Raw genomic sequence first — 19,970 nt, 5'->3', positions numbered from 1 at the left:
CTGCGCTGTTTGCTTAAAGTAATTTCTGTAAGAAATATTCTAAATATAGAAATATGTATACTAGAAATCCCTAATTTAGAAATAAATTGATCCGATGTTCTAGGATGGGAGAGTCCACTAGGCATAAATGTTCTTTGTATAAATACAATGGCGCTCAAGAATCTCATAGTATTTACCAATTCTCCTGTCGTTGCCTGGGAGCATCCATGTGGCCCGGTTACAAGAAATTTCCGGACGATTCATAAGAACCTCCTTAATAGCGTCGTATCCAAGGACGTACACGTATCTCGCTATTCCATCCGTCATATATATAACGTCTCCATATCGAGACCTCAAGTCCAGTACAACGTCCAGAACTCGTTTCTTCTCGGATTTGAGACGGTTATAAAAGAGAAGATTACCAATAAAAGGCAATCGTTGTGGGCCTGGTGGTAGGCCAGCTGGCTTGCGGAAGAAGGCATACCATGTGCCTGTAATAACAAAAGTCGTTATTATTATAATGATTTCAGTAGTTGAGAACATAAACGATAGATGCCACATTTTCACGTTTCATCCACAGCTAGTTGTGATGCAAATTGATAAAGAATTGATAAATTTATATATCTTAAATGTAAAGACAGTTGATAAGTTCAACATCGGAAGTGTTCATAAAATCATAGACATGTAGGGACGGTTATAAGGAAGTACATTTTGTCGAATTTGACGTCTCGAATTCACGATCGTTCATATAAATGACGACTGATGCCATTCACCCAGAGGGTGTATATCGAGAGCGAACGACTGTACCATTGCCCTTCAGCCAATCTGACAAGGCGCGATATACAGTCAGTTACATGTCAAGCTGAATTTCGTTAACAATACTCCACCGCTGACAATATGTTCGCACTTAACCATTTAATACAGTGCATAAATAATTGACGCAAAGGATTGTTTTGTTCTTTTACCGTTTAAAAAGAAGCCTTTGATATGCTTTGTAGGCAAGGGAAAAGCTTATTTACATCAATCTAAACATTTAATGCCAGAAAAGTATTCATATTTTTTAATGACAAATCTTGTGTATGAAATAACTCTAAACATTTCAATTTTGAGCTCGGAGAAAACCCGAGGTATTGTCATAGCCAGCTCGTCGTGTCGCCCGCCGTCCCCGTCGTTAAACCTTGACATTTTGCTCTAAAATCAAAGTGCTTCCACTTACAACTTTGAAACTTCATATGTAGATGCACCTTGATGCGTTCTACACGCCACACCCATTTTTGGGTCACTAGGTCAAAGGTCAAGATCACTGTGGCCTCTAAAGAAATAATCACTAAACTATGCATAATGCATGTGCATAAAGTGCCGTCCCAGATTAGCCTGTGCAGTCCGCACAGGCTAATCAGGGACGACACTTTCCGCTTTTATGACATTTTTCGTTTAAAAGAAGTCTCTTTTTAGCAAAAATCCAATTTTGGCGCAAAGTATCGTCCCTGATTAGTCTGTGCGGACTGCACAGGCTAATGTGGGACGACACTTTACGCACAAGCATTATGCCCAGTTTTCTGAGAACAAGGCTCATATGCTTACTTTTACGCGTTCCTAATTTTTCGGCGTAGCTGTTTAACGTCACTTTAGACCTTAGATGACCTTCATTTATGATAGGTCCGAAATAAATAAACCCGAATTGTGCATTGGCTAATAATACAAAATATGTAAATTACATGTAAATTACAATAAATTAAAAACTGTCATAATACAAAACATCCTCTAAACATTACATAGAAACGTTTCTCCTTAGTTTACGAAGCAGTATAGCATTAATCACATGTCTCTACAATTAAAAGAATCTATTGTTTACATGTCGTAGCGGCCACACTAACACTACAAAAACAAGCTAGAATGCACTTTACCGGTACGCAGTTGTTTACCACTATCGACAAAGCGGGGGTTTGGGGGCGGTAGTCCGCGATACTAAGGAAATATATAGGTGTTGGAAATATATTGTCTTTGATTTATTATTATCCATATTTGCGTTTATTAATGTAAATATGTTTTTATTTGTACTTTGTTTTGTTTATTTTTTATGTAAAGTTCTGTTTTTCTTCAAAAAATTCATATCACTATGATGCTTGCAATATTGAGTCTTTTATGTTTACATTCTACAATACTTATAAACAATAAAACATACAATTTCACCTCTTCTTGTTCTTCATTTTTATTTGTTAATACATTAAAATATATTATCTTATTATCACTCACTACCTTCATTAAAATACATGGTCGCTTCATTCCATCTCCTTTCACTGGTCGCAAACATTACAACATCAACGCTGTATATCTTTTTAAAGATATTTCTTGTTTGGACTGATGACAACTGCACCGCTATGTTCTTGGCGCTTACTGCAACGTCGTGTTCTCGAACTTTACTTTCATTTTCACGACTTGTGTATACAATTCCGATTTGTCCTTGGCGTTAACGTCTCATATGTACATATATCATCACATAAGCACCGTTGTGGGAAAACTGGGCTTAATGCATGTGCGTAAAGTGTCGTCCTAAATTGTCATGTGCAGTTCGCACAGGCTAATCAAGAACGACACATCCCGCTTTTATGCTTTTTATCTCGTCGAGAAAGTCTCAACGTAACGAAAATCCAGTCAAGGTGAAATGCCGTACCAGATTAGCCTGTGCGTACTGCACAGGCTAATCTAAGACGACACTTTACGCACATGCATTAAACCCCATTTTTCCAGAGCGAGAATCATATTATTATATATTTATAGAAAACAACACGTGCATCAGTCACAAGGAGTTGGCCGCCTTCATCGACGCGAGAAGCACTGCGACAACGTTCGCCCAAGGGACGCTGCAGGAAACCAACGTCTCAATGCGCTGGGACTTCTCCGGATCGTTCTCCTTCGTCGTGACCGTAGCAACCACCATAGGTAATTAAAATACGAACCGCGCTCTGGGAAAACGGTGATTAATGCATACATGTGCGTTAAGTGTCGTCCAAGATTAGCAGATTGTTCTGTCCAAACAAGCTGATCAGGTACGATACTTTCTGCTTTAATGGATTTTTTCCTTTAAATCATGTCTTTACTAACCGAAAGTCGAGTTGAGGCAGAAAGTGTTGTCCAAGATTAGCCTGTGTGGACTGCGCAGGCTAATCTGGAACGACACGTTACCTACGTGTATGAAGCCCAGATTTCCCAGGTCGAATCTCATTTACTTATTCCGAATTGCAATAGAATTTAAAAAAAAAAACTACACTAACCTGGGGGCTGAAACAAAACTGGCCCTTTCGAAATCACGTGCATCGTTTTTATTGATATTAAACAACGATTGATGCATGCAATTCTCAGAAGAAGCAGAGATTGTAAATAGAACTATTATCAGAAGTATTACGAATTGCGTTAAACTTTGCAAAAAAAATGAAGCAAAAGGTTCACACAACTAGAACATATTAAATTGCACCAATACTATTTTCTTTGAAATAATAACAGTTATTGTGGTGTGTTATCTTTAAAGGGCCAGCGTTGGTACAATCGGGTTTTCCATAGTCAGTCATTCTGAGATACGTATATTAACACCGATCGCTTCGCACTGATATTCTAACTACAAAATTATTAAAACTCTTTATATTTTGTGTTTGTGTTGTCTTTTGTCAGGTTACGGAAACCTGGCCCCACATACGGGTATCGGCAAGGTGGTGGTTATAGCCTACGCACTCATCGGGATTCCCCTGACGTTCTTGATGTTCAAGGTATAACTTTTGTCAACTAAAACAAGTCTTCACCCATTTATGCCTAGCGTCTAAAAAAGCCTTGGCAAACAGCGTAGACGTCTCATCAGGGTCTGCGCTTAAATGATTGCTTCTAATCATAAACAAAAGTCGTTGTGTCTACCAGTTAAAAACATTTGATACACCGTTACGTACGAATATTTCAGATTTTTGATTTAATATTATTAATCATTTTCATACAGAAGTTTGCATTGTTACTTTTTGCTTTTATCATAACTTTACACACTTTTTATGCTCCCTGTAGGGTGGCATATAGCAGTTGAACTGTACGTCAGTGTGTCAGTATGTCAGTCAGTCTGTCCGTCCGTCCAAAAATAACTTTAACATTGGCCATAACTTTTTCACTATTGAAGATAGCAACTTGATATTTGGCATGCATGTGTATCTCATTGAGCTGCAATTTTGAGTGGTGAAAGGTCAATTTATGGCGTCTGTCCGTCCGAAAACTTTAACATTGGTCATAACTTTTTCAATATTGAAGATAGCAACTTGATATCTTGATATGCATGTGTATCTCATGGGGCTGAACATTTTGAGTGGTAAAAGGTGAAGGTCAAGGTCATCCTTCAAGGTAAAATGTCAAATATATGGCGTCTGTCCGTCCGAAAACTTTAACTTGTTCAATATTGAAGATAGCAACTTGATATTTGGCATGCATGTGTATCTCATGAAGCTGCACATTTTGAGTGGTGGAAGTTCAAGTTCAAGGTTATCCTTCAAGGTTAAAGGTAAAAAAATATAAAAAAAATCAAAGCGGCGTTCTCATGAAGCTGCACATTTTGAGTGGTGGATGTTCAAGGTCAAGGTCATCCTTCAATTTCAAGGTCATCCTTCAAGGTCAAAGGTAAAAAAATTAATGACTTCAAAGCAGCGTTCTAATGAAGCTGCACATTTTGAGTGGAGGAAGTTCAATGTCAATGTCATCCTTCAAGGTCAAGGTCACCCTTCAAGGTCAAAGGTCAAAAAAATATTCAAAGCGGCGTTATCATGAAGCTGCACATTTTGAGTGGTCGAAGTTCAAGGTCAAGGTCATCCTTCAAGGTCAAGGTCTTCCTTCAAGGTCAAAGGTAAAAAAAATCCAAAGCGGCGTTGTCATAAAGCTGCACATTTTGAGTGGTATAAGTTCAAGGTCAAGGTCATCATTCAAGGTCCAAGGTCAAAACAAAAAAAAATCAAAGAGGCGCAATAAGGGTCATAGTGTTTCTGACGAACACATCTCTTGTTTACAATATAATAGATCTTATTAGTTACATTCACGATGTGAAGAAAACAATTGGCATACTTAACATTACGTATTACCTGATGCTCATATTAAAAAAAGGATTTATTTGCAATATTTGTGTTTTTTTATTATCAATTTTAATTGACGATTGATTATTGAAAAAAGGTATTGTCAAGAGTGTTGCAGTCTGGTTTAGAAGACGAATTTCGCGGGAAATATAACATCAGGACGTCAAAAAACTGTGAAAATTAGCAATATAATTTCGTTGCTATTTTTTCTGTTTGAAACAGTAAATTAACGTTTTCAAATCACTTATTTTTCCCCAAATATCACAGAAAAGCATTCAATAACGGATCTAAATGTACATACATGTCTCGCTATTTAGTGAAAGTGTTGCTATACTATTTGATAAGCCTGTTAAGTCTGAAAAGGCTAATACAGGACGGCACTTTACGCCTTTACTGGATTTTCGGTAAGAAGAGACTTCATTTAAACGAAAAATTCCATAAAAGCGGAAAGTGTCGTCACATATTAGCCTGTGCAAACTTAATTTAGCCCAGTTTTCTCAGAACGTGGGTCTTGAAAGGTTCTGTCAATATTACAGGTATTGGCGGTCGTCTCACACAGCTTTCCCACCGGGTCAACAAACTGAAGTTATGCTCCAAGAAGCCTGCCCTCAACAAGTATCTCAACATGGTGCTTATCATTGTGATAGGTATTGTATACAGATTACATTCTATTAAAAAGCAATGCACCGCCAAATGTGGAACGACACTCAACGCACATGCATTAAGCCTAGTTTTTCCAGAACTAGGCTCATATTAATAAGATATGGGCCGTGCTCGGTGAAAAGAGGATTTAATGCATGTGCGTCAAGTGTCATCCCAGATTAGCCTGTGCAGTCCGCACATGCTAATCTGGGACGATACGTTCCGCTTTTATGATATTTTATGTTTAAAGAAAGTCTCTTCTTAGCAAAAATCTAGTTGAGGCGGAAAGTGTCGTCCCTTATTAGCCTGTGCGGACTACACAGGCTTATCTGGGACCACACTTTACGCAAATTCATTTAACCCCTTTTTCACAGAGCACGGCTCATATGTACAACCAATATCTCACCATAGTGTTTCCCATGGTGATAAGTAATTCACATTGGTACGTAATCTTTGTACACTATTATTGATAGGCGTATTTATGTACAGCAAATAAGGTTACTATAATATGATATGAAGTTCATAAAATATACCATCATGATAGACTAAAAAATAGTATAGCTTAATTTGCATAGAATATGTGTATGGACACTCTTAGGTTCTAAAAAGGACCAGTACTTTGTGTGCTACAACATACACTGACAAACTTTAATGAGTTTAAAACGAACCCTGAAACTCAAACCCACTAGTCAACCAACAAAATATTTAATATTAAACGATATGAACATAACTGTTTATTAAGGAATACCGTTAGGGCCATCATGGTTACACATTTAAAATCGCCATCGTACTATCGCATTGTCGCCATAGTATAGTCGCACTGTCGTCATCGTAAAGTCGCATTGTCGCCATCGTGCTATCGCACTGTCGTTATCGTATTATCGCATTGTCGCCATCGTACTATCGTACTGTCGCCATCGTATTGTCGCACTGTCGTTATCACACTGTCGAATTGTCGTCATCGTACTATCGCGATGTTGCCATCGTATTGTCGCACTGTCGTCATCGTATTGTAGCATTGCCGCCATCGTATTATCGCGTTCTCGCATTCTCGCCCTCTGGATTTTAATGTGTTGAAACGATGGCACTAACGGTATTTCGTAGTTTATCTGTGCAATACAGTATATACTATATAGCCTTGTTATCTTAAATCCGCGAACTAAAAGAAAGCATTAGTAATAAAGTATTACACAATTCGCCAGTTTCTGACTGAAGCTCCAGGTGTCGCTTCTGTTCATCGTGCCCACCATCCTGTTAATGAACGTGGTGGGCTGATCCTTAATTGCTCTGGGAAAACGGGGTTTGACGCATGTGCATAACGAACGATACTTTCTGTCTAAACTGGATTATCGCTTACAAAGAAACTCACTAAAGACGATAATACCATTAAAGCTGAAAGTGTCGTCCCTGATTAGACGGCACAGACTAATCTGGGACCACACTTTACGCGCAAACATGAAGCCCCTTTTCACAAGACGACGCTACATATGTGTGGTTCTGATTGCAGGCGCATCGCTGCTGTTCATCATTCCTACCATCCTGTTCATGAAAGTCGAAGGGTGGGATCTGATGGACGCGATCTACTACTGCTTCGTCACCCTCTCCACCATTGGCTTCGGGGACTTCATTCCAGGTCAGTTGGGATAATTGGCCATTGTTGGCTCTAGTACTATTTAAAATTACTAAATACTACTTAAAAGTACCCCGGGTAAACTAAAGTATACAATAATGAAAAATATACTAATGAGTAAACCGGATTATGGCATGGATGCCTTTAAGCGTATTTTCCGTATCCAGGGTACTTTGAAGTACACTTAAGAGTACCCGTGGTACTTTTAAGTAGTACGTGAGCCGACAAAGACCAATTGAGCGTCAATTGGTTACCTGGGGTCCGTATTTGCAAAGATCCGAATGGTCAACCTAACGGAATTCCATAAATTCATCAAATTAAGTACATCTTCTGTCTGTGCGTGTTTTGAATTAAACAAACATTTCGAGTTGGATACCTTGTAATATATATATATATTTGATAGTGATTTTTTTTCAGAAAAGTAGACTTTGCGTTATAATATGATTATTTATCATTAAAAATGATGTTTTCACTTACTTATATCATAGCCACTTGCTAACCACCTGTGATTTAAATTGGTAATGTTTTGACAATATACTAGCGAGACTTAGCTTCCTGTAGTTATCGGTATCATTTACAGTTGTCTCATAGAATCGACTCTTCTGATTGGTTGCTGAGTGTTGTTACTTTGCGCATGTGCTTGATCTTAAAAAAGTAACTAAATGGAAATACGAAACTCTTGCTCATGTTGTTCTTAAAATAGTTTTACATTTTATTCAAAAATAGGTTGCATATAAAACATTTAATAAAGCTACTATTAATCCTTAAACAAACTAACAAAAATAATCATAGCATCACCCTGGAAATCATTAAAATGATTATAACCATTAAATACATTACAACGTCAAAAAAAAGTAACTTTCCAGCACTTCTTGAAGGTTTTTCGTGAAAGGCACGATACTATGAGGAGGACCGATACTATGAAAGGAGATATGCATCTGCATCTGATTTACGTAAATCTTGTTCAGCGTCTTATACACGTTACTCGTTTCAGCGTTGTCCGAAAATCGATTCTCGAGGCGCGCGGACGCCCTGACGGTGTACCGGATAGTGACGTACGTCTGGATCCTGTTCGGCCTCGGCTCATCATCAGCTACATATCCAATATCCTCGTGCGCAAGGCCGAGAAGGTGGAGCAAATGAGTCGGAAAAAAATCGAGGTACGCACCGTACATCTGGATATATCGAGATTTATTCTGAAAAAAAATCGGATTAATGCATTTGCGTAAAGTGTAATCACAGTTTAGCCTGTGCAGTCCGCACAGTCTACTCAGTGCCGACACTTTCCGCCCAGACAGGATTTTTGTGTAGAAAAGACTTCTTTAAAATGAAAAACTCCCTAAAAGCGGAAACTGTCGACCCCGATTTGCCTGTATAGGGCAGCACATGGGGGAAGACACTTCGCGCATATGCACCATGCTCAGTTTTACCAGAATGCGGCTACAACTCTTGCACACCTGTTAAATTGAACAGATCCCTGTAGTGGTCAATGGAAACAGTCGTGATTATTGCACGTGACTTTAGTTATAAATATTGTCACAGAATTCAACGTTAACATCTTCGACCATGTTCCGTCTGTTTTGACTGCAACGCCCAAAGTTAAAATAATGAATACATATTTATTTTGTCATCGATCCCCGTACAGAAGTACATGAAGCACAGGACAACTCTGTTCAGGGATCTGGCGTCCGTTTGTCTAATGTATTTTGAATGGTTAAATCGCTGGATTGCATTTCGTTTTACGTATGCTACAAGAATTTTACATTGAAAAGTCGAAATCTCGATGCTTTTGAAGTTTTTCTGGATAGAAGAAGTATGAACGTTTCTCGAGAAGGTATCGAACTCCTCGCTATTAATCGAATTATATTGTGTATCTAACTAAGACCTTCTAGGTTGTTCATTTGTAAGTAAGACGTCCTAACTGTAATGCAGAAGTAAACCGAATGTTGAAATGTAGTTGACTGAGAGAAACATAGGAACCAGGTTAGCGTCACGTTGAGAGGAGCCCGGCTGCAATCAACGTCACAAGACAATTCATATCCAAACTTTTAACCCATTTATGCCTAGCGTCTAGAAAAAAAGCATAGGCAAATAGCGTAGACCCAGATGAGACGCCGCATGATGCGGCGTCTCATCAGGGTCTGCGCTGTTTGCTTGAAGGAATTTTTGTAAGATATATTCTAAATATAGAAATAAATATACTAGACATCCCTAATTTTGGAAATAAATTGATCCAATTTAGAAGGATGGGAGAGTCCACTTTGTATAAATGGGTTAATGCTCAAATTGTCTTACTAAGTTGTGCCAAAATCGTCAATCAGAAAATAAATGGCGTGGTTAATCATGGAGTGTCGTGTCGTGTCGTGATAAATAGTCATCAGTCGCTCTATAAACGCGGCATAAGAAAATGAGAAGTATACTGACAAAAATCGTGAAATCGTCAACTGTTGATTTAAATTTCTTGAGCTGGACGTTATATATTTAGTGTGACATTTACATCGACACTGTTTTTGTCACCTACTGGTTTCACCGGAGGAGACTTATGGTTTTCGCTCTGTGAGTCTGTCTGTCATTGAGTCTGTCACACTTTTCTGGATCCTGCGATAACTTTTACAGTTCTTAATATTTTTGTCATGAAACTTAAAACATAGATAGATGGCAATATGGACATTATGTACGCCATTTTATTTTGTTCCTAAGTCAAAAATTCTGGTTGCTATGGCAACAAATAGACTAGAAATACTGCTGAAATTGGTGGTTTCTGGATCCTGCGATAACTTTTAAAGTTCTTAATATGTTTTCGTGAAACTTGAAACATGGATAGATAGCAATATGGACATTGTGCGCGTCATTTTAGTTTATTCTTACGTCAAAAATTCTAGTTGCTATGGCAACAAATAAAAAAAATTCTGACAATGGTTGAGCCGGTAGTGGACATGTGCTTGGGAATAGTCTTGTTAATGCAGTTTTTCTTGCTAAAACCTATGGCGACAATACGACTAACAAATGTTCAAACGTCGTATGTCGTAAATATTCGTTTGTTGTGTTGCTAATTCTTGCGTTTAGTGTGTCGCGTTTAGTTTCGTGTGGCTGTCTACGGCGACATTCAATGTGGCTCGAACCAGATTCCGTAGATCAGTGATCTTGCTTGCCTTGTGATATTTCCATGTCACGCAAAACACAGTCTTTCTTAACTTTCAGACTGAAATCAAGCAACTTCAAAAAGAACTATCGAAGACTAAATCCAACATATATTCCATCGCTTCCAACGTGGCAGAAACAGTGAATACGGGATTAGATGGAGTACGGAACCTTTCATATCGCGATCTCGCCAATCTGTCAAGGTCGAATAAACAAATGGACAGCAGAGTTTCCATGCAAACGGCGGGTGATTCAACGCATGTGCATGCCAGTGATATTGATATAGTTACCGTAATAACGCTCACGGTTCGAGAGTTACCAATGAGACCCCGCAGTGCAGACGATAGTCTATTCCGGAAGTCACGACCGAGTTGTAAACCAGATCCGGTGCAGCTTGTCTCTTATAGAAGAAAGAGTTTATCATCTTGACGAGTATTTATCATTAATGCGATAATTGAGCAATACAAGAAGCTACACATATATGAGTCGCGCTCTGAGAAAACTAGGCATAATGCATGTGCGTAAAGTGTCGTCTCAGATTAGCTTGTGCAGTCCGCACAGGCTAATCAGGGACGACACTTTCCGCATTTATGGTATTTTTAGTTTCAAGGAAGTCCCTCCTTACCGAAATCAAGTTTAGGCGGAAAGTGTCGTCCCTGATAAGCCTATGCGGACTTCACAGGCTAATCAGGGACGACACTGTACGCACATGCATTATGCCCCGTTTTATCAGAACAAGACACATATCATCATAGTGTTTTGCAATATGGACGTGTTTTAAAATGTATAAAATATATTAGAGTATGACTTATATGGTGCAACTTATTTTTATGTTTGATATCACGTACTAGTAATCAGTGAGTGTATTCAAATGCACGTCACAATAGGAAGAGCTCGTGTCCCAAACTGTCACTCATTATTTGATAATGATAGAAATGGACTTACTGCACTCAAACGACTACTTTGCATTTAACGTTCAAAGACAGTGACTCCAGTTGTGTGGGATTTGTGAGTTAGTTGACAGTGACTCTAGTTGTGTGGGTTTTGTGAGTTAGTTGCGTGCGTATGTGTCTTGTCTATTACAATTGTTTTGTGCCTCGTTGTTTGGCTATTGCATTCTTTCCATAAGCAAAGGGCCGAATAATAAGGTTTTTCTCCCTCTGATGCAGCTGATGGTTTACTTAGAGTATATTTAATACTCCAATAATATTACATGTACTTAAATACTTAAGTCGTTTGAGGTAAAATGTTGAGATACATGACTTAAATAATCCACTCACATGACTAAATACTCCACTCACATGCCTTAAATACTCCAAACACATGACTTAAATACTCCACTCACATCACTTAAATACTCCACTCACATGACTTAATTATTCAACTCACATGACTTAATTACTCCACTCACATGACTTAAATACTCCACTTACATGACTTATATACTCCGAGGACACTCACATGACTTAAATACTCCACTCACATGACTTAAATTCTTCACTCACATGACTTAAATACCCCAAACACATGACTTAAATACTCCACTCACATGACTTAAATACCCCAAACACATGACTTAAATAGTCCACTTAGAGGACTTAAATACTCCACTCACATGACTTAAATACTCCACTCTCATGACTTAAATACGCCACTCACATGACTTAAATACTCCACTCACATAACTTAAATACTCCTCTCACATGACTTGAATACTCCACTTACATGACTTAAATACTCCTCTCACATGACTTAAATACTTCACTTACATGACTAAAATACTCCACTCACATGACTTAAATACTCCAGTCACATGACTTAAATACTCCACTCACATTACTTAAATACTCCACTTACATGACTTAAATAATCCAATCACATGACTTAAGTACTCCACCCACATGACTTAAATACTCCACTCACATGACTTAAATACTCCACTCACATGACTTAAATACTCCACTCACATGACTTAAATACTCCACTTACATGACTTAAATAATCCGATCACATGACTTAAGTACTCCACCCACATGACTTAAATACTCCACTCACATGACTTAAATACTCCACTCACATGACTTAAATACTCCACTCACATGACTTAAATACTCCACCCACATGACTTTAATACTCCACTCACATGACTTAAATACTCCACTCACATGACTCAAATACTTCAAACAAATGACCACTTTGCATTGTTAACCTAATGCTTCGTTTGTAATTACGGAATCCGGTATTTTGCATGTCCCCCAGTCTATATTGGGGGACATATTGTTTTTGCCGTGTCTTTTGGTGTGTTGGTTTGTTTGCGTCAAACTTTAACATTGGCAATAACTTTTGCAATATTGAAGAAAGCAACTTGATAGTTGCCATGCATGTGTATCTCATGGAGCTGCACATTTTGAGATTTGAAAGTTCAAGGTCCTCCTTCAAGGGCAAATGTCAAATATATGGGAGGGGGACATAATGTTTCACAAACACATCTTGTTTTAAATAAACTTAACATTCTTTTTGTGTTTAAATATATTTTATTCACACAAAAATATAATGGTATACGTAAAACATGTATACTAAATAAATAAGGACCTGCAAATATTATTTACAAGATATTGGCCGAATATAACACTTTGCTTTGAAGGCTCATATTCAGTTTTGTGTAATGTTGTAATATTCAATAGTTTTAAGTTTGACTTTTAACCCACATAAAAACCTTTGTCGAATTTGGACTTTACCTATGTCCGTTTTTATACAATTTACAGTGATTAAATCCATGAAGTATATTTTCTTTGTTTCTGGATATATTAGCCTTAAAAGGTGTTACAATAACTTACGAGATGGTTATATACACATAGATGTATATACGGACGTATTATGTTACCTGTAGAATTACATTAAGTAAATCGGTCCATGATATATCCAATATCGTTTTTCCATCGTTCGTGAAGGCAGATACTCGGTCGCAGTATCCCCGGACCTATCATGAAGGCAGATACTCGGTCGCAGTATCCCCGTACCTATGGAAACGAGATTCTTGTGTTTTAATTCTAGTTTTGTCCACAAATGCAAGGCAATGTTGCTCCTTGTAGTTAAACTCTCAAGGTACTTCAGTAGAGTGTTCGACGGCCTCGGAGACTGGAAATGCAGTGACGTAACTGGTCAGTCGGCGTTAATGTTGGAAGGGGGTTCCTCTTCAGTACATGAACTCACCAGAGAGCTATGTCTAGGGCTAGCTGCGTATACTCTTAGCAAATCGGGCAACGTCCCAATAGTGGAACCCGCTCTGAAGGGACCGGAGAATCGCCGGTCGAGGGAGTATTCTACTCTTGTTCGACCAACTTCCCGCCACAGCGTTCGGAGCATGTTACTCGCGGCTACCCGGCTGGTAACGCGGTTCAGACGCATGCGCGAAATCGTTGCTGCAGGTCCGCTTACTGAGGATACACTGCTTGAAGCCCGCTCGTCTGGAATCGCGGGTTGCCTACAAAGGAGTCGGAAATGTTATTGTACGCTGAGCGGAAGTCCACAGATTTATACGCGTAAACCCACGGATTGACCCCGCTGTTGAAAAATGCAAGCAACATGAGGTAATTATGTTACCATCTGTGGGAGGACACTTGGTGCGTGATGTCCACAACGATACAGATCTGAAACCGCAACCAGCAACACAGAAATACTCCTATCAAAACGCCGATTGTTTTCGCATATTTCGTATCTTTGCGCACGAAGCGTGCCTCTAGGCTTCGTCTCACTGTTTGCTCTACGGCGGCGAATGCGTGCGCATGATGGCGGGCAATCAGGAACATCCGCCAGTAGAAGAACACTATTAGAATGCACGAGGGCACAAATATCGCACCCGTGAATAAAATTCTAGCGTTCTTGTGCAGTTGATTATAGTTATGTTCTTTTTCGCCTGGTACGCTTGTGTACCAACCGATCACAAACGGGGCCCAACATATAAAGCTGCTGAAGATCCAACATATGAGCACGAGCACGGCAATCCGCCGCGGCTTCATGATCAAAATGTACTCTAGCGGATTCATGATGGCCGTGTAGCGGTCACAAGCGTTCACCGCAAGGGTCATGACCGAAACACCACCGGCGGTCATTAAAACGCGGTTTACGACAATACACAAAGAACTGTCGCCCATGTCCAAATGATGTAATTCCGCAAGCGCATAGAACGGCAACGCTGCCGCCACCAAAACGTCGGCAACCGCCAGTGATGTCAGAAAGTAGTTCGTGGGAATGTGAAGACGCTTGAACTTAGCGACCGAGATGATAACCATGAGGTTGCCCAGGAGGATGAAGGGGACGAACATTGCAACTATGGTCACGCAGACGTAACCATGTGTGTCCCATTGTGACGACTTTGTCAGGGCCGAGGAGTTATCGACGCTGCTCGCATTTTGTGTGATGGTCATTCCCACTGCAAAGAAAATGAGCCTCAATATGAGAAAAAAGAGGCTTAATGCATGTTCGTAAAGTGTCGTTCAAGATTAGCCTGTGCGAACTGCACAGGAACAACAATTTTCTTTTTGTTGTATTTATCGGTTTAAGGAAGACTTTTTAACGAAAATCCAACTTATGCGGAAAGCGTCGTCCCTGATAAGCCTCTGCGAAGTGCACAGGCTAATATGGAACGAAACTTGCGCACATGCATTTAACCTCGTTTTCTGAGACCGAAACATAAATGTATCAGGTGAATATATATTTCTAACAGTACATGAAAACAAGTAAAGATCTGTTAAGTTTACGTCTATTTTAGTCAAGGCGATAATTCGTAGTATTGTGTGCCGATAAACAAAATTCAGTGCACACTTCAGATAGTTTTGTTAGTCAAGGCCTAACATTAAGCCGACCTAATGGCAATTAGACGGACTTATGGTTTTAAAAACATATTTGTTTTACCTTTACATTTTAAATGATATCATATCACAGAAACATCTTATTTATAGAGACACATGCATAATTAGAAACAATAAAATAGTTGATCAAAACGTAAGAAAGATTATTCGTAAGGCAAAGAATGTCTGAAAATTAAATTCGCAAACAGGTATCAAACTCACGCCTTAAGTAGTCATTTTGTTATTTTTACATCAAAATGTTGGCGCTCTATTTACATTATTCATGTACTGTTCTAACAGTTATGTTGTATATTTTATTAAAGTGACGCAAAGTACATAAATAATCATTGGTATTTACAGGAATAATACGATCAATATTATAATAAGCAAAAATATTTACAAAAACATTGTACTACCCAGTCATATAAATGGCTTACGAGTCACTGAGTTGACATGTTATCGGTATAGTCATAAAATAACATCAAAATAGTGCAAAATAGTGTAAAGATCACAAAAATAAAAAGAGTCAAATTGTTTAAAGTATAAACATGGATAGTATAGGTGAATAACTTCATGTAGAAATAACTAATATTATTTACATTGGTAATATACTTTACATATTGATTTGTTTTAATTTAAGTCGGACACATATGATGTTTCCGATCGTTTCATATAGCAATCTTGGATGAACAATGCAGATTTATAAATAAGTCTCTTATCAGTCAGCATACATGTTAGCCTCTCGCTATACGGGATGTTAGTTATGTTTGGTTTTATATTTGATACACAGTTATAATAGGATAATCTTAAACAAAGGTAAAATGGACATTCAAATAAGAAGTGGTATTCTGTTTCGACCTGATTGAGTTTTTTACACACAAGGCACGGTCTTTCTTCGAGTTTTAGGTTCCTAAACCGTCCGGTTTCGATCCGCAGCGGCAAGGTACATGTTCTTATTTGAGCAATGTTAGATCTCAGGTGCTTTGGTAGTCGTATAGACACATCATTTTCACATCCAAGTTCGTGTTTAATTTGGCGGTAAGTTCTGAGCTTGGGTTGGGATAGGAGATATTGTTGCCATTGGTCAGCATGTTATTTGATTTCAGTGTTAATGTCTCAGTTTCCACGACATTGCTCTTTTGAGGCCTTCCCTTAAGGTATTGTCAAATGAATCGGTTATACTATACATTTTTATCTTGCACATTTATTATTATGGATTGTAAAACATTAACTTTCTTTCCCAATTTAGAAATAATTTGAGATAAAGATTATAGCACTTTTTAGTGAATGGTTATATTATGTATAATGTATTGATACAAAATACTGTATTCCTAATTTACAAAATTAATATTGAGAATGATCACAATGGCTTTATGTTAGGACAAAAATAATGAATTAAGACAGGCGTACAATAAATGTTCTAAAATGCATAACATGACAAAAGTTACTTTCTTTGTTAGGCCTTTTTTGTTACAATTTGAAATGAATATTATATTTAACAATAGTTTATATTTCAAAATTTCATAAACGTTTTGAATGATTTCTTATCGATCAAAAAGTATGTTTGCTTTATTAATTTTAATAAAAATACCATACCTTATTATTTGTATTTATACCGTTTAATTAACTCACATGTCATTATATATACACTATTTGCATTATCTTTTCTCCTTCACAGACATTTTATTTGCCATCGAAAATTGCTTCAAAAGGTGTAATAATGTCATATCAACCTAAAACAAATCAACACAATGCCACATACTATTTTCATGTTGTACAAACTCTTACAATATACTTACATATCAGTCCATTATTTTATCTAGAGTTCTTTGCGGAAAGCGTCGACCATCGCCTTATCTTCGTCTAGTTGGTAGACATCAGGAGGATCCTTACAAAAGTATCACATTCCGTCACTGTCACTTATTGTTCCACCGACATCCCTGCTGGCATGCCTACATCGTTGTGCCAAATATACTAAACCATCTGTTTTGTATTACTGTTCGTCCTAGTATCAACGTTTTAACGATATCCCATATATTTTGCATTTCCATGTCAACAGAAAGTCAGATACTGATGATTTCGTGTTTCCTCCCGATTTAACGAATATAGGAAACCCGTTATGAAGAAGTGTTTATAGGACGAAGGTGCGTTTATGGCGTCTTCGATAGGGAAAATATTCCCCCTACAAAAGGTAAATACTGTATTGGTATCGGGAGTGTCATAGGCGATAAAGACTAAAAAAAATCCTATACCTGGTCAACGGAACACAAAATTGCAGAAAACGTGTTTTGTCTTTGTTACGAGCTACATCATCACTCGAATGAGACGAAATTAACCCATTTATGCCTAGTGGACTCTCCCATCCTTCTAAATTGGATCCACTTATTTCCAAAATTAGGGATGTCTAGTATATTTATTTTTATATTTAGAATATTTCTTACACAAATTCCTTTAAGCAAACAGCGCAGACCCTGATGAGACGCCGCTTCATGCGGCGTCTCATCTGGTTCTACGCTATTTGCCAAGGCCTTTTTTCTAGACGCTAGGCATAAATGGGTTAACATTCTCAATGGAACTTGCTTATTTCGTGCAATCGAGTTTCGTTTTTACACAAAAATGCTCGTTTTTTGTCAGACAATATATTCCATATGAATTTCCCGGGACAATATCCGAACATCTACAAGCGTACGCGAGATTGACTTCTGGCAGCTCATGAGAACAACGTCATGCCTTCGACGCTGCCCGATGCCAGTCTCGCGTTTGCTCGTAAATGGTCGGATATCGTAGCGGGAAATTCGCATGGAATATATTGTGGCACAACAAATAAAAACGAACATTTTGTATCTCGTCAAATCTATGTTACCATACCACGTCTAGCGTTGAATTTTCGGTTATTGCTCTAAAGAACACTGACGTTTTATGGGTTAACTTTATGTTACGAAATCTTTGACAGAATATTCGTTGATTTTGATTATTATGTGGCTTTAAGTATTTGACATGAAATATGTTTCAATTAACTCGGAACGGTCATACCCACTTAATCTAATGTATATCCTTGGTAGATGAATATATGTAACGGGCGAATGGTTCAATATATCTTATCTGTGCGATTTTTAGATTTTCTATTAAAATAGAATCAGATTCAACAAAACAAACAATTTTATGCCAAGATATAATACATTTTAGAAAAAAGCAATAATAAAAGATTAAAAAAAATATTTTTTTACAAGTATTATTCGTACTTGTCGCGATTGACAACTCAAACGTTATTCATTATATTACTTCACGCTACAAATCAAGCGTCGAAGCGATTATTTTGTATTATTTCTTTCAAAATGGGGACCTAGAAATTGATAAAGAGAAAAACAGGATACTGTCCTATCGTTTTGTAATATATCAAGTTCGGCACGAGCAAAACAAATATATTTTCTAAGCCTCACCTGATATATTACACAACGGTAGGACAGTAGCCTGTTATTCTGTACTTGTATCAGTCTCGTATTGGTATACTCGTGAGCTGTTTGTCCACAACTTGTTTGACATTTCCTGTTTCTATAAAAAGGAGCTAAAATAGCTTTGTCAGAGGAAGGCTGTTACAGGAACTTACCTTTATTTAACAAAGTAAAGCAAATGAAGCTTGTGCGAAATTCAAAAATAAATAAATACCAACATAATGCAAAGGTGAACGAGTTGAAAAAAAAGTAGATCATAGGCATAATCGGCAGTCGTTGAAAAATATCATAAAACTGCCACTTTTGCTACTGTATAATATACATAACTACGAATACTGAAAACAACAAAACACAGGAGAAACACATGGGATACGATTCACTGGTCAATAGTTTTTCTTTTGCAGTTGTTGATTTTTTACTGAACATCAAAATCTAAATTTCTCAAAATACAGGAATTTCAGAGTATCATGTCAGAATACGTCGAAGAAAAGGCTTTATTATAGCACTTTATATTATATTTTATTGTAGGGACATGTATGGTTAAAAACGTGTACAGCATAAAATGCATGTTCAATCACAATGAACTAGGAAACATCCTGCTATAATATAAAACTAGCAGCTTGTTTCAAACGCCTTACTTTGAACTCGAAAGCACTGGAAGACATGACAAATAGCCGTACCTCATTAACAGCGTATACATATCGATCTACTTGTGAAATAAACACTTGTAAATCAACTTGTAAGCAAGAAAAACGGACAAATGACAATTCCATTGATAAGTGTAGTTCAAATTGTACAGACAATCAGTTTCCTATTATTATGCATAAATCGTTTTTGGCTTTTTTAATGACTTAACAAATGTTGTTGTATTTTAAATGAAGATGCGAATGAATTTTTCAATAAATAAGCCTTTTGTACGGTCCCAGTCATAAACATTATTACACATAACAGTAACAGCCCCTATTTAAAAGTTCAGTGTTCTTCCGTCTATAATCTATTCCTGTTTCTAAACGGCGATGACTTTCTATTTGCAGCACAAACAAAACAAAAGCGACTCCTTATCGGACCGTACGAATGCAGTCAAATACGTAGAGAAAGCTTATAAAAATCATATAAGTAATTTGTCACAGCCAACGACTGTACTCGAACAATCGCGTTTTAATGCACGTAGTAAATATTTCCG

The 19,970-nt window shown here is 37.7% G+C and overlaps 1 protein-coding gene and 1 pseudogene across 3 annotated transcripts; one reads left to right on the top strand and one right to left on the bottom strand.

Annotated features, from left to right (window-relative positions):
• Positions 1 to 731: 731 nt before the first annotated feature.
• Positions 732 to 13,643, top strand: LOC127831534 (potassium channel subfamily K member 16-like; annotated as a pseudogene).
• Positions 13,047 to 17,264, bottom strand: LOC127882243 (trace amine-associated receptor 1-like). Of its 3 annotated transcripts, XM_052430778.1 has the most exons (4): positions 16,932 to 17,118; positions 16,194 to 16,486; positions 14,089 to 14,917; positions 13,047 to 13,969 (listed from the first exon to the last, which is right to left on the bottom strand). In XM_052430778.1, exons 3-4 carry the CDS (start codon positions 14,910 to 14,912, stop codon positions 13,648 to 13,650), a joined length of 1,146 nt encoding a protein of 381 aa, XP_052286738.1. In that variant the 5' UTR covers positions 14,913 to 14,917; positions 16,194 to 16,486; positions 16,932 to 17,118; the 3' UTR covers positions 13,047 to 13,647. The 3 variants fall into 3 exon arrangements, with proteins under 3 accessions (XP_052286738.1, XP_052286739.1, XP_052286737.1); XM_052430779.1 differs by lacking the exons at positions 16,194 to 16,486; positions 16,932 to 17,118 and adding an exon at positions 17,135 to 17,264; XM_052430777.1 differs by lacking the exon at positions 16,194 to 16,486.
• Positions 17,265 to 19,970: the final 2,706 nt, after the last annotated feature.

This window comes from Dreissena polymorpha, chromosome 5 (genome assembly GCF_020536995.1).
Source record: "Dreissena polymorpha isolate Duluth1 chromosome 5, UMN_Dpol_1.0, whole genome shotgun sequence".
Lineage (NCBI taxonomy): Eukaryota > Metazoa > Mollusca > Bivalvia > Myida > Dreissenidae > Dreissena > Dreissena polymorpha.
Note: the sequence above shows the minus strand (reverse complement) of the source record. Positions and strands in the feature narration are given on the sequence as shown.

Bases quoted from the DNA above. Each gene is read 5' to 3' on its own strand.
- LOC127882243 (XM_052430779.1), bottom strand. From the start codon at position 14,912: ATGACCATCACACAAAATGCGAGCAGCGTCGATAACTCCTCGGCCCTG. The intron at 13,970-14,088 runs GTAACATAATTA...ACTCCTTTGTAG, and splicing joins CAAGTGTCCTCCCACAGATG to GCAACCCGCGATTCCAGACG.